Here is a 19,138-nt window from a genome sequence, read left to right as displayed (position 1 = left end):
TATACAAATCCATGCATTATATAGATATATGTATAAACATATATATATATTTATTTTATCGTTCGAGTACATACATAAAGTCTTTTCACATACGGACTGTGATTTCACGTAAAGTAAAATATACATATATATAACTATATATATTTAAAAATAATTATAATAATTAAAACAAATGATGTAATACAGTAATGTAAAACATTTAGTTTAATCAATGCAAAAAACAAAAAACAAAAAACAAATGCGAAAAAAAACACTGAACGAGTAGGCAACAGTTCATTTATAAATACTATATAAACGTACATCAGTATGTAGTATCTGATGTACTTATTGGTATAGACAACAATGCTAATTAAAGCTGAAGCTTAACTGAGCTCTTACACTTTTAGATTAGTTAACAAATTTGAATACCAAACAACAAATCGAGTGGCATATTCTAAACTTTAGAATTTAAACCTGTAGAAAAAGAAAAAAAAACGAAAAGAAAAAACAAAAAAAGAACAATTACATAACAATTGACACTATGTATTCACAATTAAAATGCGTTTGCGTTTGCCTTAATAAACAATATGACAAGAGAGAAGAGAGAAAAGAAAGCATTAAATAAATTAATTAATTAATAATTAATACTCATGACAGTTACATACAGAAACATATGTAAACATAAACAATATGTATGTAAATCATTAAGTCAATAAGCAACAAGTAAAGCAAAGCAAAAATCAGGCCGGTTTCCTCAATCTTCAGTTGAATTACGGTTGAGCTGCCTGATTCTCTATCCTTAATGCTAACTGGTGCTTGAGAAATCGTGCCTATTCATAATATGCAACATCAGGCCGTAGGCCCAAAAACATTATGAAATGTAATTAGTTAATTAGTTCAGCGGATAACGTACTTTTCTATTAACTTAAGACAAAAAACAAAACAAAAAAAAAAACATTTGCATTTTTTTGTAGTAAATCCGTCCTCAGTAACGGCCAACAGACAAGAAGTGCGATCAAGCATAGTCGAGATTTCTCGACTATTAAATACCCTGTACCCAATGTCAGATCAATCAAAAACTCAGCAGCTTCAACAATTTGTAGTTTTGCCCAATAATAATAAAAATAAATAAAAAAAAAACACAAGAGAAAGCAGCTATCTTTGGCACGCCGAAGATTAAATACCCTTGCAAATCAGAGCCAATCAGCTCACATCAAATCTAAATAATAAATTACGAAAATCCATTCGACTGTTTCTGTGTAATCAATTTGATTTTGTTGACCCATTTTCAATTAGTTTCTATATATATATATAGCTCCGATGTCGATAAACATCTCGTCAAATATTAACACTTGTCATTAGTGATTTTGTAATACTCTCTGCAAGGGTATGAAAAATATATATAACTACACAATAAATATTAAAAAACTGAACATTAAATAAACAAATCTTGAAACGATATGAAAATTATAAGATTTGCATAAGTATATATGTATATGTATATGGATATGTATATGTATATGTATATGTATATGTATATGTATATGTATATGTATATGTATATGTATATGTATATGTATATGTATATGTATATGTATATGTATATGTATATGTATATGTATATGTATATGTATATGTATATGTATATGTATATGTATATGTATATGTATATGTATATGTATATGTATATGTGTATGTATATGTATATGTATATGTATATGTATATGTATATGTATATGTATATGTATATGTATATGTATATGTATATGTATATGTATATGTATATGTATATGTATATGTATATGTATATGTATATGTATATGTATATGTATATGTATATGTATATGTATATGTATATGTATATGTATATGTATATGTATATGTATATGTATATGCATATGTATATGTATATGTATATGTATATGTATATGTATATGTATATGTATATGTATATGTATATGTATATGTATATGTATATGTATATGTACATGTACATATGTTTAAGTGCGTTGATGACTACAACAAACGAATCCAAGGAGCCTGACACGTCTATTTCTATAAGCCGTATAAAGACGACACACCTACTTGTTCACTATTTGATAATTACGGGGTATGCATGAGAAGTCGTGGGCTCAGCCAAAGCTATGTGCAAGCTTGCAACAGTCGAGCATACCCTAATACCCCTAATACCCTGCACGTATCCACTTGGTTCATCTGCCCACAAATATACCCTTCGACAACTGATAATCCCAGGTGGGTTACGAGACGCTTGTAGTTAAATTTTATAATTAAATGCAATAGACGGACAATGTTAGTTATATATATTATATACGTATGTATATTCGTTTAGTCTATGGGTACAGGGCCTAAGATATACATATATATATATATATATATATGTGTGTGTATGCATGATGCCAATGGAAAGCAATAAGAAGCGATAGAAAGCGTCGGTGAAATGTTCAACTAGTAAATTAATAAAGCAATACAACAACAACAACAACAAAATACATATTTAATAAAACATAAAAATCAAATCAACATTTATTTTACGTCTATTGTTATTAACCCGTAGATAGTAAATTATAAATTACAAATAAATTAAACAACTTGAACAGTTTATAAAATGCCAACTGTAGCATATTACGAAAGAAAGCAAACAGAAACAAAAAGTATTAAACATATGCGGCATGCAACAAAGTAAATACAAACAAATTATAAGAACTATTTAAAAAGACAGCTAGTGAATAATCTAGACAACAAATTTTACTTTACACAAGAAAAGTGTTTAAATATTCAAGCATAACAATAATGAAGAATATATAAAAAAGCTCAGCCAAAGAAGATGGTGTTTGGGCACAAATAATAAGTACATCAATTATTAAACAAACAAACAAACAAACAAATAACGGCAATTAAAATAAATCTAACAAAGTTATTTTCTTATCGAACCTGGCAATAATAATTGTAGCAAGGCATATATTTGCATACGAATAATAATATTTCCACACAACAAAAATTCTCAATAAAAAAAAAACAAAACAAAACACAAATTTACAGTCATTTCAATAATAATAAACACAAAACCAGAAACCCAAAAAAAAAAAAAAAACGAAAGAAAAAAATGATTAAAATTAAAAATTCTTCATCCCGCATAAGCGAATGGGATAGTCAACTTTAAACTAAGTCTATTCAGAAAAATGTACGACTTTGACTAACAGAAAGACAAGAACAATTTCCAAACAGAGGTCAAACCAAACAAACAAAATGCAAAAGTTTATCAAAAAATAACAACACACACTATTTATTATGAAATCACACGCAAAAAACAGAAAAATAATAATAATGAAGAAAAAAAAAACACACTCAGTTCATAGCAGTCGGCCATAACCGACTGCAAAATACTCTGATACCAGCTGAAAACAGGTAGAAAAGACAGAAAAATACCCTTCACATGGGGAGGGTGCTCGACAATTGAAAAGCTTGTCAGAGGTCAAAATATATATATTATTTGCTGACTCACTAAAATTATAGACGTGTTCGGAGTTTACCAATAATCTACATAATAAGTTTGTTTTCATTCCAGTCCAGTTGGGCGGGGAAAACAGTTGACTTTATATGGACAGATTCACAGACTGAGGGTCAGCGTGACGAACATTGCATAAAGCCAATATAATTTTCTACCTTGTACATATATCAGAGTATATAAACCGATATAATCACAGCATTCTGTTGAGTTACTTTGTAAGAGAAGAGAGTGACGGCTAAGAAATATATATTTGCTTTCTACTAATAACGGCGATGAAAACGAATACGCAATGAGAAAATCGTTTACACTTCACTATGAAAATACATTTAATATTAATATTTCGAAAATGCAAAAGGGTTATAACATGAAAAGGCAATAACACAGCTCAAATTCTGAGAACTTATATGAAAATACAAACTCTTATCTTTCAATCTAAAGTGTCACGATTTTATTCTATCTGTTTCTTAATCCAAATGGGCCCATTGCAGATGGCTAAGGGCTACTAACAGCATACATATAGAAGGACGATGTCGGACTTGCAATTGCTGAGAGTATTTTGATATATTTCTACTTTGTACAATTCAAGATCTTGCCAATATACTTGAAATATGTAGAACTATCTCTCGCAGCTCCGTACTTCTTGTGGATCGCAGAGTCCCGAGTCAGCATCTTTGGTGTCGCTAGCTGCTATTAGCTGCAAGGAATATCGGATATAGCTGACCATTCAGTATCAAATATCCGACACATAGTTGCGAAAGAATCTCCAGAGAATTCTCTTCTTCTATAATCTTTCCATGCTCTTAGTTTGGTGATAATCCCAGCTAACCGAGGCTCACCGAATTGAGTTGGTTGTTCTTCGCGCGGAGATCTTATTATATTGTTCTGATTTGCAATATTGTATTTGCTCTAAATTATTTTTAAAATATGTTTTTATAGCGAAAATATGTTGTATGTCCGTAAATTGTGCAAACAGATTTATTTATTTAATATTGGTTAGTTAGTTTTTATCCTGGAAGGATTGCGATTCTCAGAACTGGAAATTGTTATAGTTTATATCTGTAGTATTATGTTATAATTTCATTTCACGTATATTGGTAAGTATTGTCTTTACTTTACAGATGGAGCCTTTATCAGTAAGAACATTTTTTCGTAAAATGTATGTGGCTACCTCTTCTGGCTGCCCGTTTCTATTTCTATACTGAAGATCCTGAGACTATCACTTTACCAAGACTTATCCTGTGGACGGACCGTACAGGATTGTAGTCTACCTCGTGTTCTCAACGTTCTCACTTAGATATATTTTGCGCTCTTTTTTCAGTTGCTGAGCAATCGCGACTTAAACGTATTTATTTTTTATATCGTCAAGACGCCAGGTTCCCGCCTGGCTAATACTAATTAAACCTCGGGCGTCTTGTAGTTTTTGTCACCGTTATCCGATTGCTGGAGGTGTAGTCACATCAACGAACATTGAAGGATTTCCTGGATTGGTGAAAAATTGCACGAAACTGAAAAAAAATGAGAAAAATAAGTAATTCGCTTATAATTGTGACATTTTAATGACTACTTGTATATCCGTTAAAAGAGAGTCCTTGGCCACTTAAAAGAAAGAAAGTGCTTCGAAGAACATTTTTAAAAAATTGCTCAGATCTTAGTCATATCCTTTTGTGTCCAAAATTGTACTGTTTACCAGGTATACAACTGATCAAATTACATGCAAACTGTTCCTGTAGTTTCAAAAAACCAAAAACAAGGATTTCGGATTTCGACTCATTCCACTTCGCCCCGAGCATGGAATTCTTACAAGCGTTTGAGATATTAGATGAACCCATAATCCTTAAAATCCGTAATTGATATCCGACTTAAAGCAATCTTTATAAAACTAACATTCAATTGGACTCAAATTATCCGCAGCTTAGCCACAATAGAAAGCAATTTCAATTTCTTTCACTCTAATTATTTAAATATTTTATTTCCATCTGTTATATATGATTTTCTTTGAACATTTTGAACTATTCCGTTTTGTGCAAAGAAAATAACTAAAAATGATTAACACACTTAAATACACATACACATACTCCAATATTCTCTGCGCTCATAAATTTAAAAAATAAAATAAAAAATTGAATTAGTTTTTTAAGTACACGATACATCGCCATGCAATATTTAAAGCACAAAACCAAAATGAATTAAATTAGATAAAACAACATTATATATTTTTGAGCTTATTAAAAAAAATAATTATTATTTTGCGTGTAACGTTGTTATTCTATTTGATTGAACTTCTTAAGAGCATAGCTCATATCAAACGAAAAAAAAAACACAATAAATTTATTGAATTCTGCATCTGCTGCTCAAAGTTTGCTCAGCTTGCTGCGTCTGGCAAAGGCCAAGAACTGTGCGCGATAAATCGGACCACGACGCAATGCGTTCAGCTGGCTGCATTCCGCGTCCAGAGCATCGAGCACTTGCTGTCGCCAGGGCTGCTGCAGAAGGCGTTTGGTGGCCATTAACGAGACGATCGGCAGCTGCGAATGCTGCTCCATGCGCGTCCAGAACTCCTGCTCATCAAGCACCAGGCTGGCAACCATGCCATGGCGCAGCGCCGATTGGGCATCTAGACGTTCACCAAAGAGCAACAGCTCGGTCGCCTTTGTGCGACCAAGTAGATGTGGCAGCGTCCAACTGGCGCCACCCTCAGCACAAAGGCCCAGTTGGGAGAAGGGCAGCCAGAATTGGGCGGTTTCTGTGGCATAGATAATGTCGCATAGCGCGGCTATGACAACGCCCATTCCGACACAATTGCCCTGGACCAAAGCGATGACCACCTTACGATTCAACAACATCTTCTTCACCAGTGCCTTTAACACAAAGTTCGAGGAGTTGAGGTGAGCAGCTAGTACGTCATCTCCGCTCTTGCGCTGCAAGTTGTGCAGTTCGGTCAGGTCATTGCCCGATGTGAAGGCGGTCGCATTGCCCGTCAGACAAATAACACTGATGCCCTCATCCGCATTGGCTATGTCCAGAGCGCGTAACAGCTCATTGATGGTGCGACGACGCAGAGCATTCTGTACCGCTGGCCGATTGATCTGAACAACTAAGAGTTGGCCGCGGCGTGTAATCAAGAGCTCCTTGAACGTCTTAAAATTGCTCGCAGCAGCAGATCCACTCATTGCAACGCTGGTGAACAGACTGGTCGGACCAAAGTTCCAGTTTACTTAATTGCAGTGTGTGTGTGTGTGTGTGCCAAGAGACAACAGGCTTTGGAAAATGTATGCATAGATACATACATACGTACATACGAACATATTTGTACACACATTGAGTTGCTGCTTATCAAAAAGTGAACGCAGAGGAGGTCGCTCAGCAATCGCTGCTGCTTGATCAAAGTACAACAGCAAAGAGCTGTCAATGGCCCCCTTGCGTCTTTCATCTCTGTTAGTTTGCTGAGTGGCCAACAACCACATCGTGTTTACCCGAGCAAGGCATTTCTTGAAAGAGTAGCAGGCACATGCCACATGTACATACACAACTCTTACATGTTGAGAGAGATAGAGATAGAGCCACGGAGAGAGACAAGAGTCTGAGTCAACTGGTTGCACGAGAAACGAGATAGATTGCTGCTTTGTATTCGACGCACAGCTGAGCCAAGTAGGAATGCACACACAAAGCGAAATAACTAATTTAATAGTTATTGTTGATATTCAAGCTCTAATCAAAGTTATGCAAAAAAGACAACATTAATCGGGCTTTGCTGCAGATAAGATTATTATTATTATTAAATACAGCAAAGATGCAGTGATAAACTGAAAAATCTAGCTTATGGGGAGGTGGTTATAGCATGGCTACTATGATCTTCAACTAAAGCTGATAAGATTACGGATCACATTTCATCTCTTTTTATATATATGTACATATATTCATACATTTGCTTAAGAGCTGGCAGACAACTTAAGAGTCATAGATTAAATTTAAAACAGGGTGTTTTCTCAGCCAGCTTTTAGGCTCGTGCGCCGCAATTTACTGCATGACTGGAGATGCCAAGTGCTGTCTTGGCTGCACTGCAGCAACTATTCTTTGTGTTTGTGTATGTGGGTACGAATTCCCATGGCCATACTTAGTGCTCATCGAGGTGGGAGAACTTTTTGCGTAGCTTCTCGCGTCGCTCTTTCTTCACACTGCGCCAGGGCTTGGCTGCAGCATCCCCAGCCACCAGGCTGCCATCGTTTGCCAGACGCACATGCGGGAAATTGGTGCGGCCTTTTACATGCGCCACGCTGGGCTTGTCGGTGAAAAACTGCTGATCTAGCTCCTTGGACGTGCTCTTATTGATCTGTGAATAATCGCATACTTTAAAATAAAACCAAGTCTTTGGCTAGGTTGACAACTTACGCGCATCGCACGTTGCTGTTGTCCGGGCAGCTGGGACTCCTCAAGAGGTTTGCGCTGGCGCTCTGGAAATATGTGATACTCCGACTGAATGACCGACGGTGGACCCAGGGCAAATAACAGCTTGCCATTGACGTAATCCTTGAGCACATAGCGCGCAGATCTCGCCTGATCCGGTTGACCATTTGAGGTCATGAAGCCGCGATTATCTGGGAAAAAAGTCTATTAAACAGATATTGGATTGTGTTAAGGCGTGTGCACTTACAGCCATAGGCGAGGAGCAGCTCCTCAGCGAAAGGTGGACGTTCTTGATCCTCGCCCTCCATGGGCTTAGCTATCACAATACCATATTTATCCTCAAGGATGTGGCGCGGTATGCGTTCGCAGAGCAAATTCACGGCGGGCACATGATCGCGCATCTGATCAATTGGCAAAATACCATTGAGCAACATGTCCGCCTTGGTGAGCACAAAGCTGGGCATCACCAAGCCCGGACAGTCACACAGCAGTATGTCATCATCCAGGAACAGCGTCTGAAAGCGCTTTGTCTTGCCGGGCGTGGCCGACACAGAAACCTTCTTAACCGTCATCAGCGAGTTGATTGTACTGCTCTTGCCCACATTTGGATAGCCGACCATGCCGATGGTCACATGCTGGGCAGTGTGCCTGGGTCCCACGAAGATGTGTCTCAAGAAATCAATCAGTTCGGTTCGCGACAATAGATGCGCACTGTTCTTATCACCAGGCAGCCGGGGTAGCCTGAGGTCTGCCGTCTCCGCTGGATTTGATTGTATCTTGCTCTCGATGGCGTCCAGTGTGTGCTCAACGGCATCCAGCGAGTGTTGCATATCTTCGACAGCGTCGCGCAGCTGCTTAAGCTCCAGCGCCGACGATGGTGACTCAGCCATCTGCCTGGCTGCCTCCGCCTCACGCTTGAGCTCCTCCTCGACCAGTGTGGCTGAGTAGAAGGCTGTGCGTATCCCCTCACAGTCAAAATACTGTGCCCAGTGCTGTCGCTGCTCCAGTGTCAATAAATCTGACTTATTCACCAAAATCATGTTCATTTTGTTGCTGTCCACCTCTTTGACGTAACGCTCCAGATCCACGCTGCGAAATAGCAACGGATTACGTCCGTCTACTATCTGGACAACGACATCGGAGCGTTCGACGACGCGCCACAGTTGGCGCCAGAACTCGAGATTCTTTTCGTATGGCGTCATGAGAATCTCCTCGTTCTCTTGTAGCATCGCCAGGTCTCGACGCCAATTGAGAAAGGCCTCGTTTTCGGCACGCTCCAAATCCTCGGCACTTGTTTCCTTGTTCCATTTGGGACGACGCGGTATTTTCAGCTGATCTAGATGCTCGACATGCTTCTGGTGCATAGTTTGCTCCTGGGTCTTGCTGAGCAGACCCACGCGCTGCCTCGGATTCACGAATGTTATGTTTAGCTTCTCCGCTTGGAACTCGGTGCCCGCCAACTCCGCTGTGCGCAGGAAGGCGTTGAACGATGACTCCTCCGTTACCGACGAGAGATTTAACCGGCCCCAGTCATAGCCATCCTGCAGCTCCGTTGTGTGCAGCTGGATATTTAAATGCGAGTGCGCACAATACGAATGTGTGTGTGTTAAAATAATTGTAAATAGTTTACTACGCACGAATACTACGCACCATTGTATCGTTGTCCACCTTGCGGCGTGGTGTGTGCCCAAAGCGATCTTTGATTAGTTGGCGTCCCAAATTGGTGCCGCTTTTATTCTTTTTGCCCATTTTGGCAAAAGAAATTCGATTTTGATATATATATTTACTGAATTACAAACAGAACACGTGCAAGACCTGCAAAACTCAACTGAGACGATTTATCGAAACTTGGAATTTTGACTTTATGTTACCATCGGTATTTCTTGTCGTGAATTCGTGAAATACCAACACATAATATTTAATACCAAATTGTAATCGATAGATTATCGATATCTCGTGAATGCAAATATTTATATGACGTTTATTCAAATATTAACAAATAATTGATCATTTCTGGCAATGTTAATAACTAACGTAGTTGCAAATGGAAAGGTGTGTGTTAAAACGATTTTTAATTTTTGGTATGGCATCGCAGTTTGTTTGAAGTTGCACAGTATTTGAAATAAAAAATAGTAATCCTACATACAAATACACTTAAACTAGGAATTACACACAAAAGATTGACAAATAAGATTCATCCATTCATTTAGTAGAGCTTATCGTCGTCGTCATGCCAGACAATTGGCCAGACGGCATTGCGGGCACAATTGCCGCCCAATGCCTTGCAGAATGTGTTGAAGGTGCTCGACTTGCTGAAGCCGAGAATCTCGCGCTCCTCGTAGATGCGATACGTGAACGTGCTCTCGTAGGTGCCCACAAAGTGGCGGGCATACGCGCATATCAGCTGATCGACAATAGCCACGCCCCCATCCTTCAGTTGATGCCGCTGCGCATTCGACTCGGGCGTAAAGTGCACAAAGCGAAACCGATAGAAGAGCTCCTTCAGCTCGAGCAGCTCATATGGTGTCGCATCGCTGGCCACGAACACGCTGCTCAAATTGAATGCCCGCAGCAGTTGCTTTATTTGCTGTGCTGCCGCCTTGAGGGTGGGCGTCGTCGACTCGCGCGATCTGACAAAGTCGCCGCGTCGCAGATGGGCGCACAAATAGTCGCCACCGCGTGCATCGCGCTTGGGTCGCTCCAGTTCCCACATGGCTGGTCGCTGTACGCCCGCCGTCGAGTCTGTGGTGGCCAGCATCGCGAGTCGAAAGTCGGCGGCTACCTGGCTGAGAGATTGGGCAAAGCGCATCGAACGACGTGCCAGCCAAAAATGCTCGTCGCCCCAATTGTCGTGGAGAACGGTTTCGGCGCTGAGCACCGCATAGACGCGCATATCGTCCACATCCTCCACGCCCGCCGTATCCTCGTCAATTGCCTCGCGCAGCATCCGCTCCAGCAGACCGGCGCTGCCCTGGAAGCGCACACAGTGATACTGACCATAGCTCAGCAGACGCTGCTGCAACAGCGGACCACCGCTGATGGAGTTCTCGTTGCAAGCCTCGTGACGCTGCCCAGTCGTCGAGTCGTGGGCGTCGGGCGTAATGCGCTCGTACTTGTCGCGGAAGACGCCCTGCTCCAGCATGATCTCGTAGTGTGTCAGTCGGAAGGCTTGCGACACATGGACGTAGGGCGGCGACGGCATGCCGAATTTCCTGTACTCGGCGACAAACTCGTCGTAGTCGAGGACGGGCGCATAGCGTCGCAGACTGGCCAGATCGAAGAAGCTGCGCCACATCAGGTCGCTCTGCCCCAGGCCGTGCGAGTGCCAGTGATAGAGCCGTGGCCAGGGCGGCAACACCAGCCGCACATTGCGGAAACGCTTCCGTCGTCTTAGGCGACGCACAAACACCGCCATGCGAATGTAGACGTCGCGCCGCAGATTGAAGCCCTCGGAGATGTTGACGTCGTACAGAATGTAGACGGTGCCGCGCAGCGGCAATATATCGGCTGGGCAGGTGTTCCTAGCGGGCAGCCGCCAAAAGAGACGTCGCTGGCAGATGCTGTTGTTTTTGTGGCTGGTGCTTTTCTCGACTGTTGTGTTGTGGTGCGTTGCTTGGATGCCAGAGGCTGTTGCTGTTGCTGCCTGTGTAACGGCGACCAAGAGCAGCAGCAGCAGCAGCCACTGCACTGGCCACCATCTTTGCATTATTAGCCGTTTAGCACCACACAAAAATAGGCGCTGGCTCGATTGGAAAACAGAAACTCGAATTGTTGATCTCTTATCGACGGCGATAGTTATATATATATAAATACGATAGCATCGCGAAATTGTGGTGGTTCGTCGATTGAACGGTAAGTAGTCATCGATACTATTGCTACTAAGTAATTGTGATCACTCAACGGTAAACGGCGCACGTGCCCGTGTTTTGAAATTGTTTTGTTTGTTACATTTATTGAATGAGCGCTATTTATGACAAACGAACAAATTGATTGACATAATGAGCACACAAAAGCTAGAATACGATGCCAATCTGGGTGGGCGCATAACGCTGCCAACCCATGTGTCCACCTATCACTATGCTGCTGGTGCACTCCAGGAAATCAAGTCACTAATTGCGGATGCCCAGTTGCCGGCCAGCAGCAAGCTCATCTTTCAAACGCTGCCCAAGCACATGCGCCGACGTGCCATGTCGCATCATCCCAAGCGGCTGCCTCGCAAACATCGCGCCGCCCACAAATCCCAGATGGGTAAGGCCGGCAATCAGCCGGTGAACAGCAAGCGACCATCGCGTAAATATCGTCGCCGCCCAAAGAATCTGATGCGCGAGTATGTGCGCCGTCAGCGCAAGCACATCTGGCTAGAGACGCACATATGGCATGCGAAGCGCTTCTTTATGATCGACCGCTGGGGCTATCGGCTGCCCTATGCCAGTTGCGATAAGACCTACCGGGCCTGCTATCGTGCCAGTGCCGAGCACTGTCTGCTGCAGGACATATCCTACTACAGCTGCGTGCAGCTGAACGGCAGCCTCGAACTGCTGTGTCCTGGGCTGGCCCGTCTCACCAGTCCGCACTGTGGTCTCACTATGACGGCCAAGGCATTTCTGAGCGGACGTCGCGAGGGCAGTGTCCAGCTCTTTGCCGACGGCCAGTATCCGTTGGGTGCTCTGCAAACTGCTAGTTTCATGTGGCGCCCCCAAGTAGCGCAAGACGAGCCTGATGATGTCTGCACGCTATGGTTGTGGTTGCATCCAGCAGCTGCTGAGGCAACCATTTTACAGCTAATCAATGTGTTCCAACTGAAATCGACTAAACAGCAAAAACATGTTCTGCCACCAGAAGCAGAAGTAGCCAACGCTAAGGATCTGCGCTTCTGGACGCACACCGTAGCGTTTGAGCGTCACAGAAGCTACGTCAATGTGGATGACAATGTGAAGCTGTTGGTGCTTAAGCAGGAATTCAATCGCTTTCGTCTGACCGGACCGCGTGCCCAGCGCATACTGTCCGCCAGTCTGCGTGCCCAGCGGCCACACGACTATCTCGAAGCGGCGCTGCAGTTGAGCTCGCCCAGTGAACTGCTATCGAATCTAATTGTTGGCGTCAATGTGGTCGATCCGCGCCTGCAACGACCCAGACAGCGCACCAAGGCAGCAGAGCCAACCGACCGCACAGCCTCAGCCCGTGAAGCCAATGAGTTGCTCGTGTCGCGGCCAGACAGCCTGCCGTATAGTGATTTATGGGAGCCGGAGGTGCGCGAGCGTCTCGGTCAGCAGATGCTAACGACACACCAATACAATCAGTTGCGCCAGCAGCACGCTGTTGTGCCTGGCGAGCCGTGCGCCTTTGAAGAGCAGCTGCAGCCAGTGCCGCTGTTGCTTATCCAGCGCCCAGGATCACAGCAGCCACACTACAAACGTCTGGGCTACGGCTCTGGCTGGGATGTGATAGCGCCCGCTCGCTACGGCATGTCACTCTGGCTGACGCTCATCATGTGGGGCGCCCGGCCAGGTGGACTACGCGAATTCGACACGGTTGCCAGGGAGATGGGTGTCGAACACCATTTACCGGACACAGTAGCGGGTGAGTCCACCTCGCACTCACAGCTTTGCAACAGCTTGCTTCTAACAACTGTTTCATTCTGTTTTTTTTTTTGCAGGACGGGATCAGGCGTCGCGGGCTGCCGCGGAGCGTCGCACACGCTACTTTCGTCTGCCGCCGAACAAGCGCTGCAACTATCGGAAGCTGGCGGTGGTCAGTCCGTTTCTGGCGCCCTGGCAGCAGCTGGTGCGCGATTGGTCGCCTGCGACTCCAGCTGGCTTTTATGTGCTGCGTGATCGTGCAGTATTACAGCGCCTGGATGAGTGTGTGCGACGTCGACAGGCGCTGCCGGAGCCACTGCCCGGTCACTGTCTCATCCAGATTCAGTTGCGTCTGCAGTCGCGCGGTCAGCTGGGGGACAACGCATTGATTTGCCTGCCAACGCGCAGCGACTGGAAGCGTCGCTGGCAGCAGCTGAAGCGCGACGACCACGCGCCCGTGCACAGCGAGCCACCGCAGCCGGATCTGAATGAGCGACTGCGCAAGGAGCTGCGCAACAGCCACAAATGCCTGCTGAAGCGTTTGAGGGGTCGGCGAGTGCGCGAAAAGCGACGACTGCAGGAAACGAGCACCCGCCGTGTGAAAATACGACCCGCGAATACGGCGCAAATGGTGCGCGATCAGTTGACCAAAATGTGCCGCCTTTGGCTGCCCACGGATCCGGTCGAGACGTGCGACAGCGTGCGCCGCCAATGCAGTCGCGAGGTCTTTGGATATGTGAGCAGTGCCGGTTTCAGTTTCGTTGAGGCAACCGTTTGTGCTGTCGGCTACATAACGCCTGGTGGACTGCGTCATTTGCTAGAAGCCGGAACGCAAAACGCGTCTGACTCCAAAGGACAGCCACCGCTCTGCCTGGTGCGCGATGTAGACAGTCGTGCCTATCGATTCGCACGCTTCCAAATCAATGCCAACGTGACAGCTGGAGTTTAGCTGGATAAAATTAAATCCATTAATATATATACCTATTTATGTACATAAGAGTAACAATAAAAACTATTATAAGTATATAATATATAATAAAAATGATGAGTTGAACAAAACGAAATTGATCTGTGTCTTCAAAAGCAATTTAATAAGTTGACAGATGGTTGATGTTTGAATTCCTGTATGTGCCGACGGGTGTCCAGCGTCGCGTCTCTCATTTGGCCAATCATCCAGACTACTTGCGAGCTATCAGTGACTTCGAATGATATCCACTTCTTACTTCTTATGCCCCATAATTTAGATGCAGATGGTTCAATTTCAATCCAACCTCAATATATGTTTACAAAACATGGCAATAAAAAATATCGAAATTCCTTTCCAATTTCGATTTCTTGATTTCTTGTTCTTCAGCTTTTAAATGGTCATTCTTCTGCCAAATCGGAATATACATCCAAGAGACGAAGGACATTCAACCATCCCCAAAAAAAGGGACTCGTACTAATTACGACCAGACGCTGGTCAAAGGACATCTCAATCGATTACAAGCTGACAAGGAAGTTGTTCACTATTTTTCTTTCTTATCTGATCCCGTGTATAATCGTTAATGCCAAACGATGGAGTTGAATGGAGTTTAAAAATTAACACTCAAAAATATAAAGATCTTTGAGTTTTTCCCCGCATACGATTGAAAATGCTTTTGAAATTGTTGTACATATTTAATACTAATTTTATTCAATTTAAAATTACTTGTATGCCATTTGTTGTTTTTATTTTCATGATTTTTTTTGTTTTATTTATTTTTTTTTCATTTTGTTTCGTTTACCATCAAATTTAGCGTTTGTTACGTAATTTTTCATATGCATGCATGGATGTGTAAATGTGTGTGGGAACGTGTGTGGATGTGTGTGGATGTGTGTGGATGTGTGTGGATGTGTGTGTGTGTGTGTAGGTGTATGTTGCACTCAAGACGAGCCACAAGTTGCGTTGAGCGTGTTGAGCCTTGGTTGGGTGAGTGTATTCGCGTTGGAAATTATTTTGGTATCTAAAATGCGACAATGATTTAAAAATTTGCTTACAACTTGTTTTGGGTCGTAACTCCGCATATCATTCTCATTGGTTTTCAATTTTGTTATTATTATTAATATTGTTTTTTGTTTTTTATTGTATTATTTGTAATTATGTATTTATTTATTTAATAATGGTTTAATGGTTATGGGAAAATGTATATTAAATGTTTATAAATTTCGCTTAATGCTTCCACGTTTTTTTGTATTTTGTATTTCGTATTTTTTTTTTTTTTGGTTTTTTTTTGTTGTTTTATTTATACATATATATATATGTATGTATTGATTTTTATTTGGTTTTAGTTTTTATTTACTGAAATTGCCTATATGTACTTGCATACATGTATGTATATGCAAGTATATATGTGCATATATACATACACTATATATTTGTAGGTGTATATTTCTGAATACTTAATCATTTTGTCTTGTTGTTGATCGTTCGTGTTTTATTTTGTTGTTGTTTTTGTTGTTGTTTTTGTTGCTTGTGCGTTAAGTTGGCCATTAACTATATATAGTTGCTGGTTGTTGTGCGGATATCTCAAGAAGTGACCTTCTCATGCGTTTTAGATACAGATACATAATTCCATTATGTGTAGACGCGTTCTTTGTAAATTTCACTTATAATTATACAACTTAGTTGAAACATTCAATAATTTATGTTGTAGTTATTAAAAATACATAAAATATGATCTTATGTTAAACTAAATTTGTTAAGAAAAAACAATTAGATATACGCATATATTTGTGTTTATCATAATTCGCTCATCATTTCTTTCGATCTGCTGCCTATCTCCATTTATGCTTTATCAAATATCTGTATATATATATATATATATATATATATGTATATATATATATATGTATGTATGTATGCATATGATGTATATGATGTACACATAATAATAATATTTATCGATTACTAAAAGCTACACAATTACATGCTTAACTGAATTTGATTCGCCACTTGAGTGCTTAAATATAGTATGTATGTATGTATGCATGTATGTATGCATATATGTATTTAACTAGCATACATACGTACTACCAATGAGAGTAACTCAGTTGCACATTCATGCATGCCTCTCCGCTCGTCAGAGGGGGGGCGGAGGGGGCAAAGAGTTGGCGCCATTGCAAATGAGATTGTGTATTGACTACTTACGGCTTGCGGGCCAATCTTAACTACACATTACATATGAATTTAATACGAGATTTGTTCGATTATATAATATGTAAGTACGAAATGTGTAAATGTATGCGCGAACCGCATTGGCTTTAAATTACACTTAGAATTTGAATTTCGATTTGGATTGCTTTGATCACGTATCGCGCAATGCCCTATTCGGAACTGATGTACACCGATTTACATGCATATTATATATAAGTATGTATATATTTATATATATATATATGTATATATGTATATATGTATATATATATATATACATATAATTATGTATTGGTATAAGCAGTACAAGAGACGGCAGTGTATATTAATTGCCAACAGAACACACATGACGCACACACACTGGCTTTGCACTCGTTTTTTTCTGTACTTGCAGTGTATGTACAAATATGCTCCAAAAACTGATATTCCCTTTGAGTAGAAAGTTCTCTCTTTTTTTTCGTTTAGCATTCTTTTTTTTTTTTTTGTTTTTGTCTTTGGCAACATGTAATATTAATCTTATTGGTTGCCTATTTTGAGCCAGTTGTTTTTCATTACTTGTTCATTGGTGTTATAAGTAGTTGTAGTTATAGTTTTTTGTTTTTTTCTTTTGTTATATATTTTTTTATTTTTTTTTTTTGTGTTTCGTGGTGGCAGCGATGAGTGGAGTTTGCCGCCTTTTATCCGCGTGTGTTCCATATAAAAGTTTGAAATACTTTGAATTTGGTGGGTTAGTATACATATATTTATAGATATACGTAGCATATCTTTAAAAATGGTTCTTAACTTGTAATTGTAAACGTTTTTCGTGTTGTGTCATCTCCTAAATGCGTTTCATTGTTCAGGGATTTAAGAAGTGTTCTGGCGAACCACATACGACCATCTCTTTTTTGTTTTGTTTTATATTGCAGCTATTACATACATAGTTAAATTATTATAATTACTATTAAGTTTCTGTTTCTCATTTAACATCACTACTAATAATCAAAAAATGGACATTTATAAACGATTATCTATATATTTGTATATATCTGTATATATGTATATTTATATATATATATATATTTATATATATATATATATATATACATAAACATACGTATATATAAACATATATAAGTATTAAAAATGTTTGGCTCTTGGCGGCACTTAGCCGCAATATGATTTTTTAATGTCTTGTGTTCTTCTCGCACATTTCTCTTGCATTTGAGTCTGTTTAACAATGGGCCATGAAATTGGTTGAACGCGTTGAGTCGTTAATTTTTTTATTTTTTATTTATTTTGTAATGCAATTTTCATTATTTTGATTTTGGCGTTAATAACGATAAAAGCAAAATATGCAAAACATTCGAAAGACAAAAAAAATAAAATAAGTAAATCAAAAGGCATCCAAAGTCAATAAACAATATATAATTCATCACAGTTTTTTTGTTGTTGTTGTTGTTTGTCTCCGGCTGGGGGAAAATCGAAAACCCACAGAAAAAGTGCTTAATGAATTCATGATCCGTGTAAACTTCGTGCTTGACTCCAACACAATTCATGGCGTTCCATATGCATTTGGCGAGTTTGACTTTATATATGAATATCCACGCACACACAAATAAGCAACCTTTTTACACACACAAAAATTAATAAGAATATGCAATTGTTGTGTGTGTGTGTTGTTGTTGTTGTGCAGCATATTTGTGTTCCGAGTTATGCGTCCAGCTGTGGTAAAGGATTTTTCGGAGTACTCGTGCCTCTCAACTGCAACGCGAAAAGTAAACAACCTTTTTGTATATGTTTTGTTGACTTAATTGTTACATGATTTTTAATTTTTAATTGGATTGCAGCAGAAATGAAAAACAAAGCAACAATAAACAAAAGAATAGTTATGTAAATATAAAATATAAAAGTAAAACTTTTAGTTACAAACACATTGCATAAACAAAGAAAAGAAAATTATGTCTCAATTCAAATATATATATATGAATATATATATATATATATGAAGACAATTAAATATAGATTCACATAAATTAATTAACGTACTATGTGCTGAAATTGTAAAAATAGTATTATTTTTCACTTAATTTCTTAAAATAATAAACAAACAAAAATATGTTGCATCTGATTTGCAATTGCATTTGCATTCAGAATTCAATGATCAATGACTAAACGCTATGACTTAGTTCTTAAGTTGTAAAGTGTGAGCGATCGCAGCTCACATGTCACAAATCGAAGTTCTATATAAAAAAAAAAGAAAAAAAAATCGAAAACGAAAACGAAAAGCAACAAGCGATTCTCAAAACTTACTCTGACTTTTTTTACTCAACTTTTCTTTTTTTTTTTGTTTAATTTCATATTGATTTTAGTTATTTTTTTTTGTTTCGTTTTTTTTTTTGTTTTGTTTTTGTCGTAGTTGGTTTTTATCGTTTTGGTATTTAGCATCAATAAATGTTCAATCATACAATCAATACACTCTCTAAAGTTTGG

At 40.0% G+C, this 19,138-nt stretch overlaps 4 protein-coding genes across 4 annotated transcripts; 1 reads left to right on the top strand and 3 right to left on the bottom strand.

Moving 5' to 3' along the window:
- Positions 1 to 5,719: 5,719 nt before the first annotated feature.
- LOC6564566 (enoyl-CoA delta isomerase 2) lies at positions 5,720 to 6,694 on the bottom strand. Its single transcript, XM_001991756.2, has one exon. The coding sequence runs from the start codon at positions 6,676 to 6,678 to the stop codon at positions 5,860 to 5,862; it is 819 nt and encodes a 272-aa protein (XP_001991792.1). The 5' UTR covers positions 6,679 to 6,694; the 3' UTR covers positions 5,720 to 5,859.
- Positions 6,695 to 7,388: 694 nt separating this feature from the next.
- On the bottom strand, positions 7,389 to 9,770 carry LOC6564567 (large subunit GTPase 1 homolog). The gene is made up of 4 exons (XM_001991757.2): positions 9,563 to 9,770; positions 8,160 to 9,474; positions 7,898 to 8,103; positions 7,389 to 7,838 (listed from the first exon to the last, which is right to left on the bottom strand). The coding sequence occupies exons 1-4, from the start codon at positions 9,659 to 9,661 to the stop codon at positions 7,623 to 7,625; spliced, it is 1,836 nt and encodes a 611-aa protein (XP_001991793.1). The 5' UTR covers positions 9,662 to 9,770; the 3' UTR covers positions 7,389 to 7,622.
- A 197-nt stretch (positions 9,771 to 9,967) lies between these two features.
- Positions 9,968 to 11,677, bottom strand: LOC6564568 (GDP-fucose protein O-fucosyltransferase 2). The gene has a single exon (XM_001991758.2). The coding sequence runs from the start codon at positions 11,616 to 11,618 to the stop codon at positions 10,119 to 10,121; it is 1,500 nt and encodes a 499-aa protein (XP_001991794.1). The 5' UTR covers positions 11,619 to 11,677; the 3' UTR covers positions 9,968 to 10,118.
- A 125-nt stretch (positions 11,678 to 11,802) lies between these two features.
- LOC6564569 (ribonucleases P/MRP protein subunit POP1) lies at positions 11,803 to 14,489 on the top strand. The gene is made up of 2 exons (XM_001991759.2): positions 11,803 to 13,492; positions 13,569 to 14,489. The coding sequence occupies exons 1-2, from the start codon at positions 11,911 to 11,913 to the stop codon at positions 14,438 to 14,440; spliced, it is 2,454 nt and encodes an 817-aa protein (XP_001991795.1). The 5' UTR covers positions 11,803 to 11,910; the 3' UTR covers positions 14,441 to 14,489.
- Positions 14,490 to 19,138: the final 4,649 nt, after the last annotated feature.

This window comes from Drosophila grimshawi, unplaced genomic scaffold, assembly GCF_018153295.1.
Source record: "Drosophila grimshawi isolate 15287-2541.00 unplaced genomic scaffold, ASM1815329v1 contig_848, whole genome shotgun sequence".
Lineage (NCBI taxonomy): Eukaryota > Metazoa > Arthropoda > Insecta > Diptera > Drosophilidae > Drosophila > Drosophila grimshawi.
This window is presented reverse-complemented; position numbering and strand designations above follow the sequence as displayed.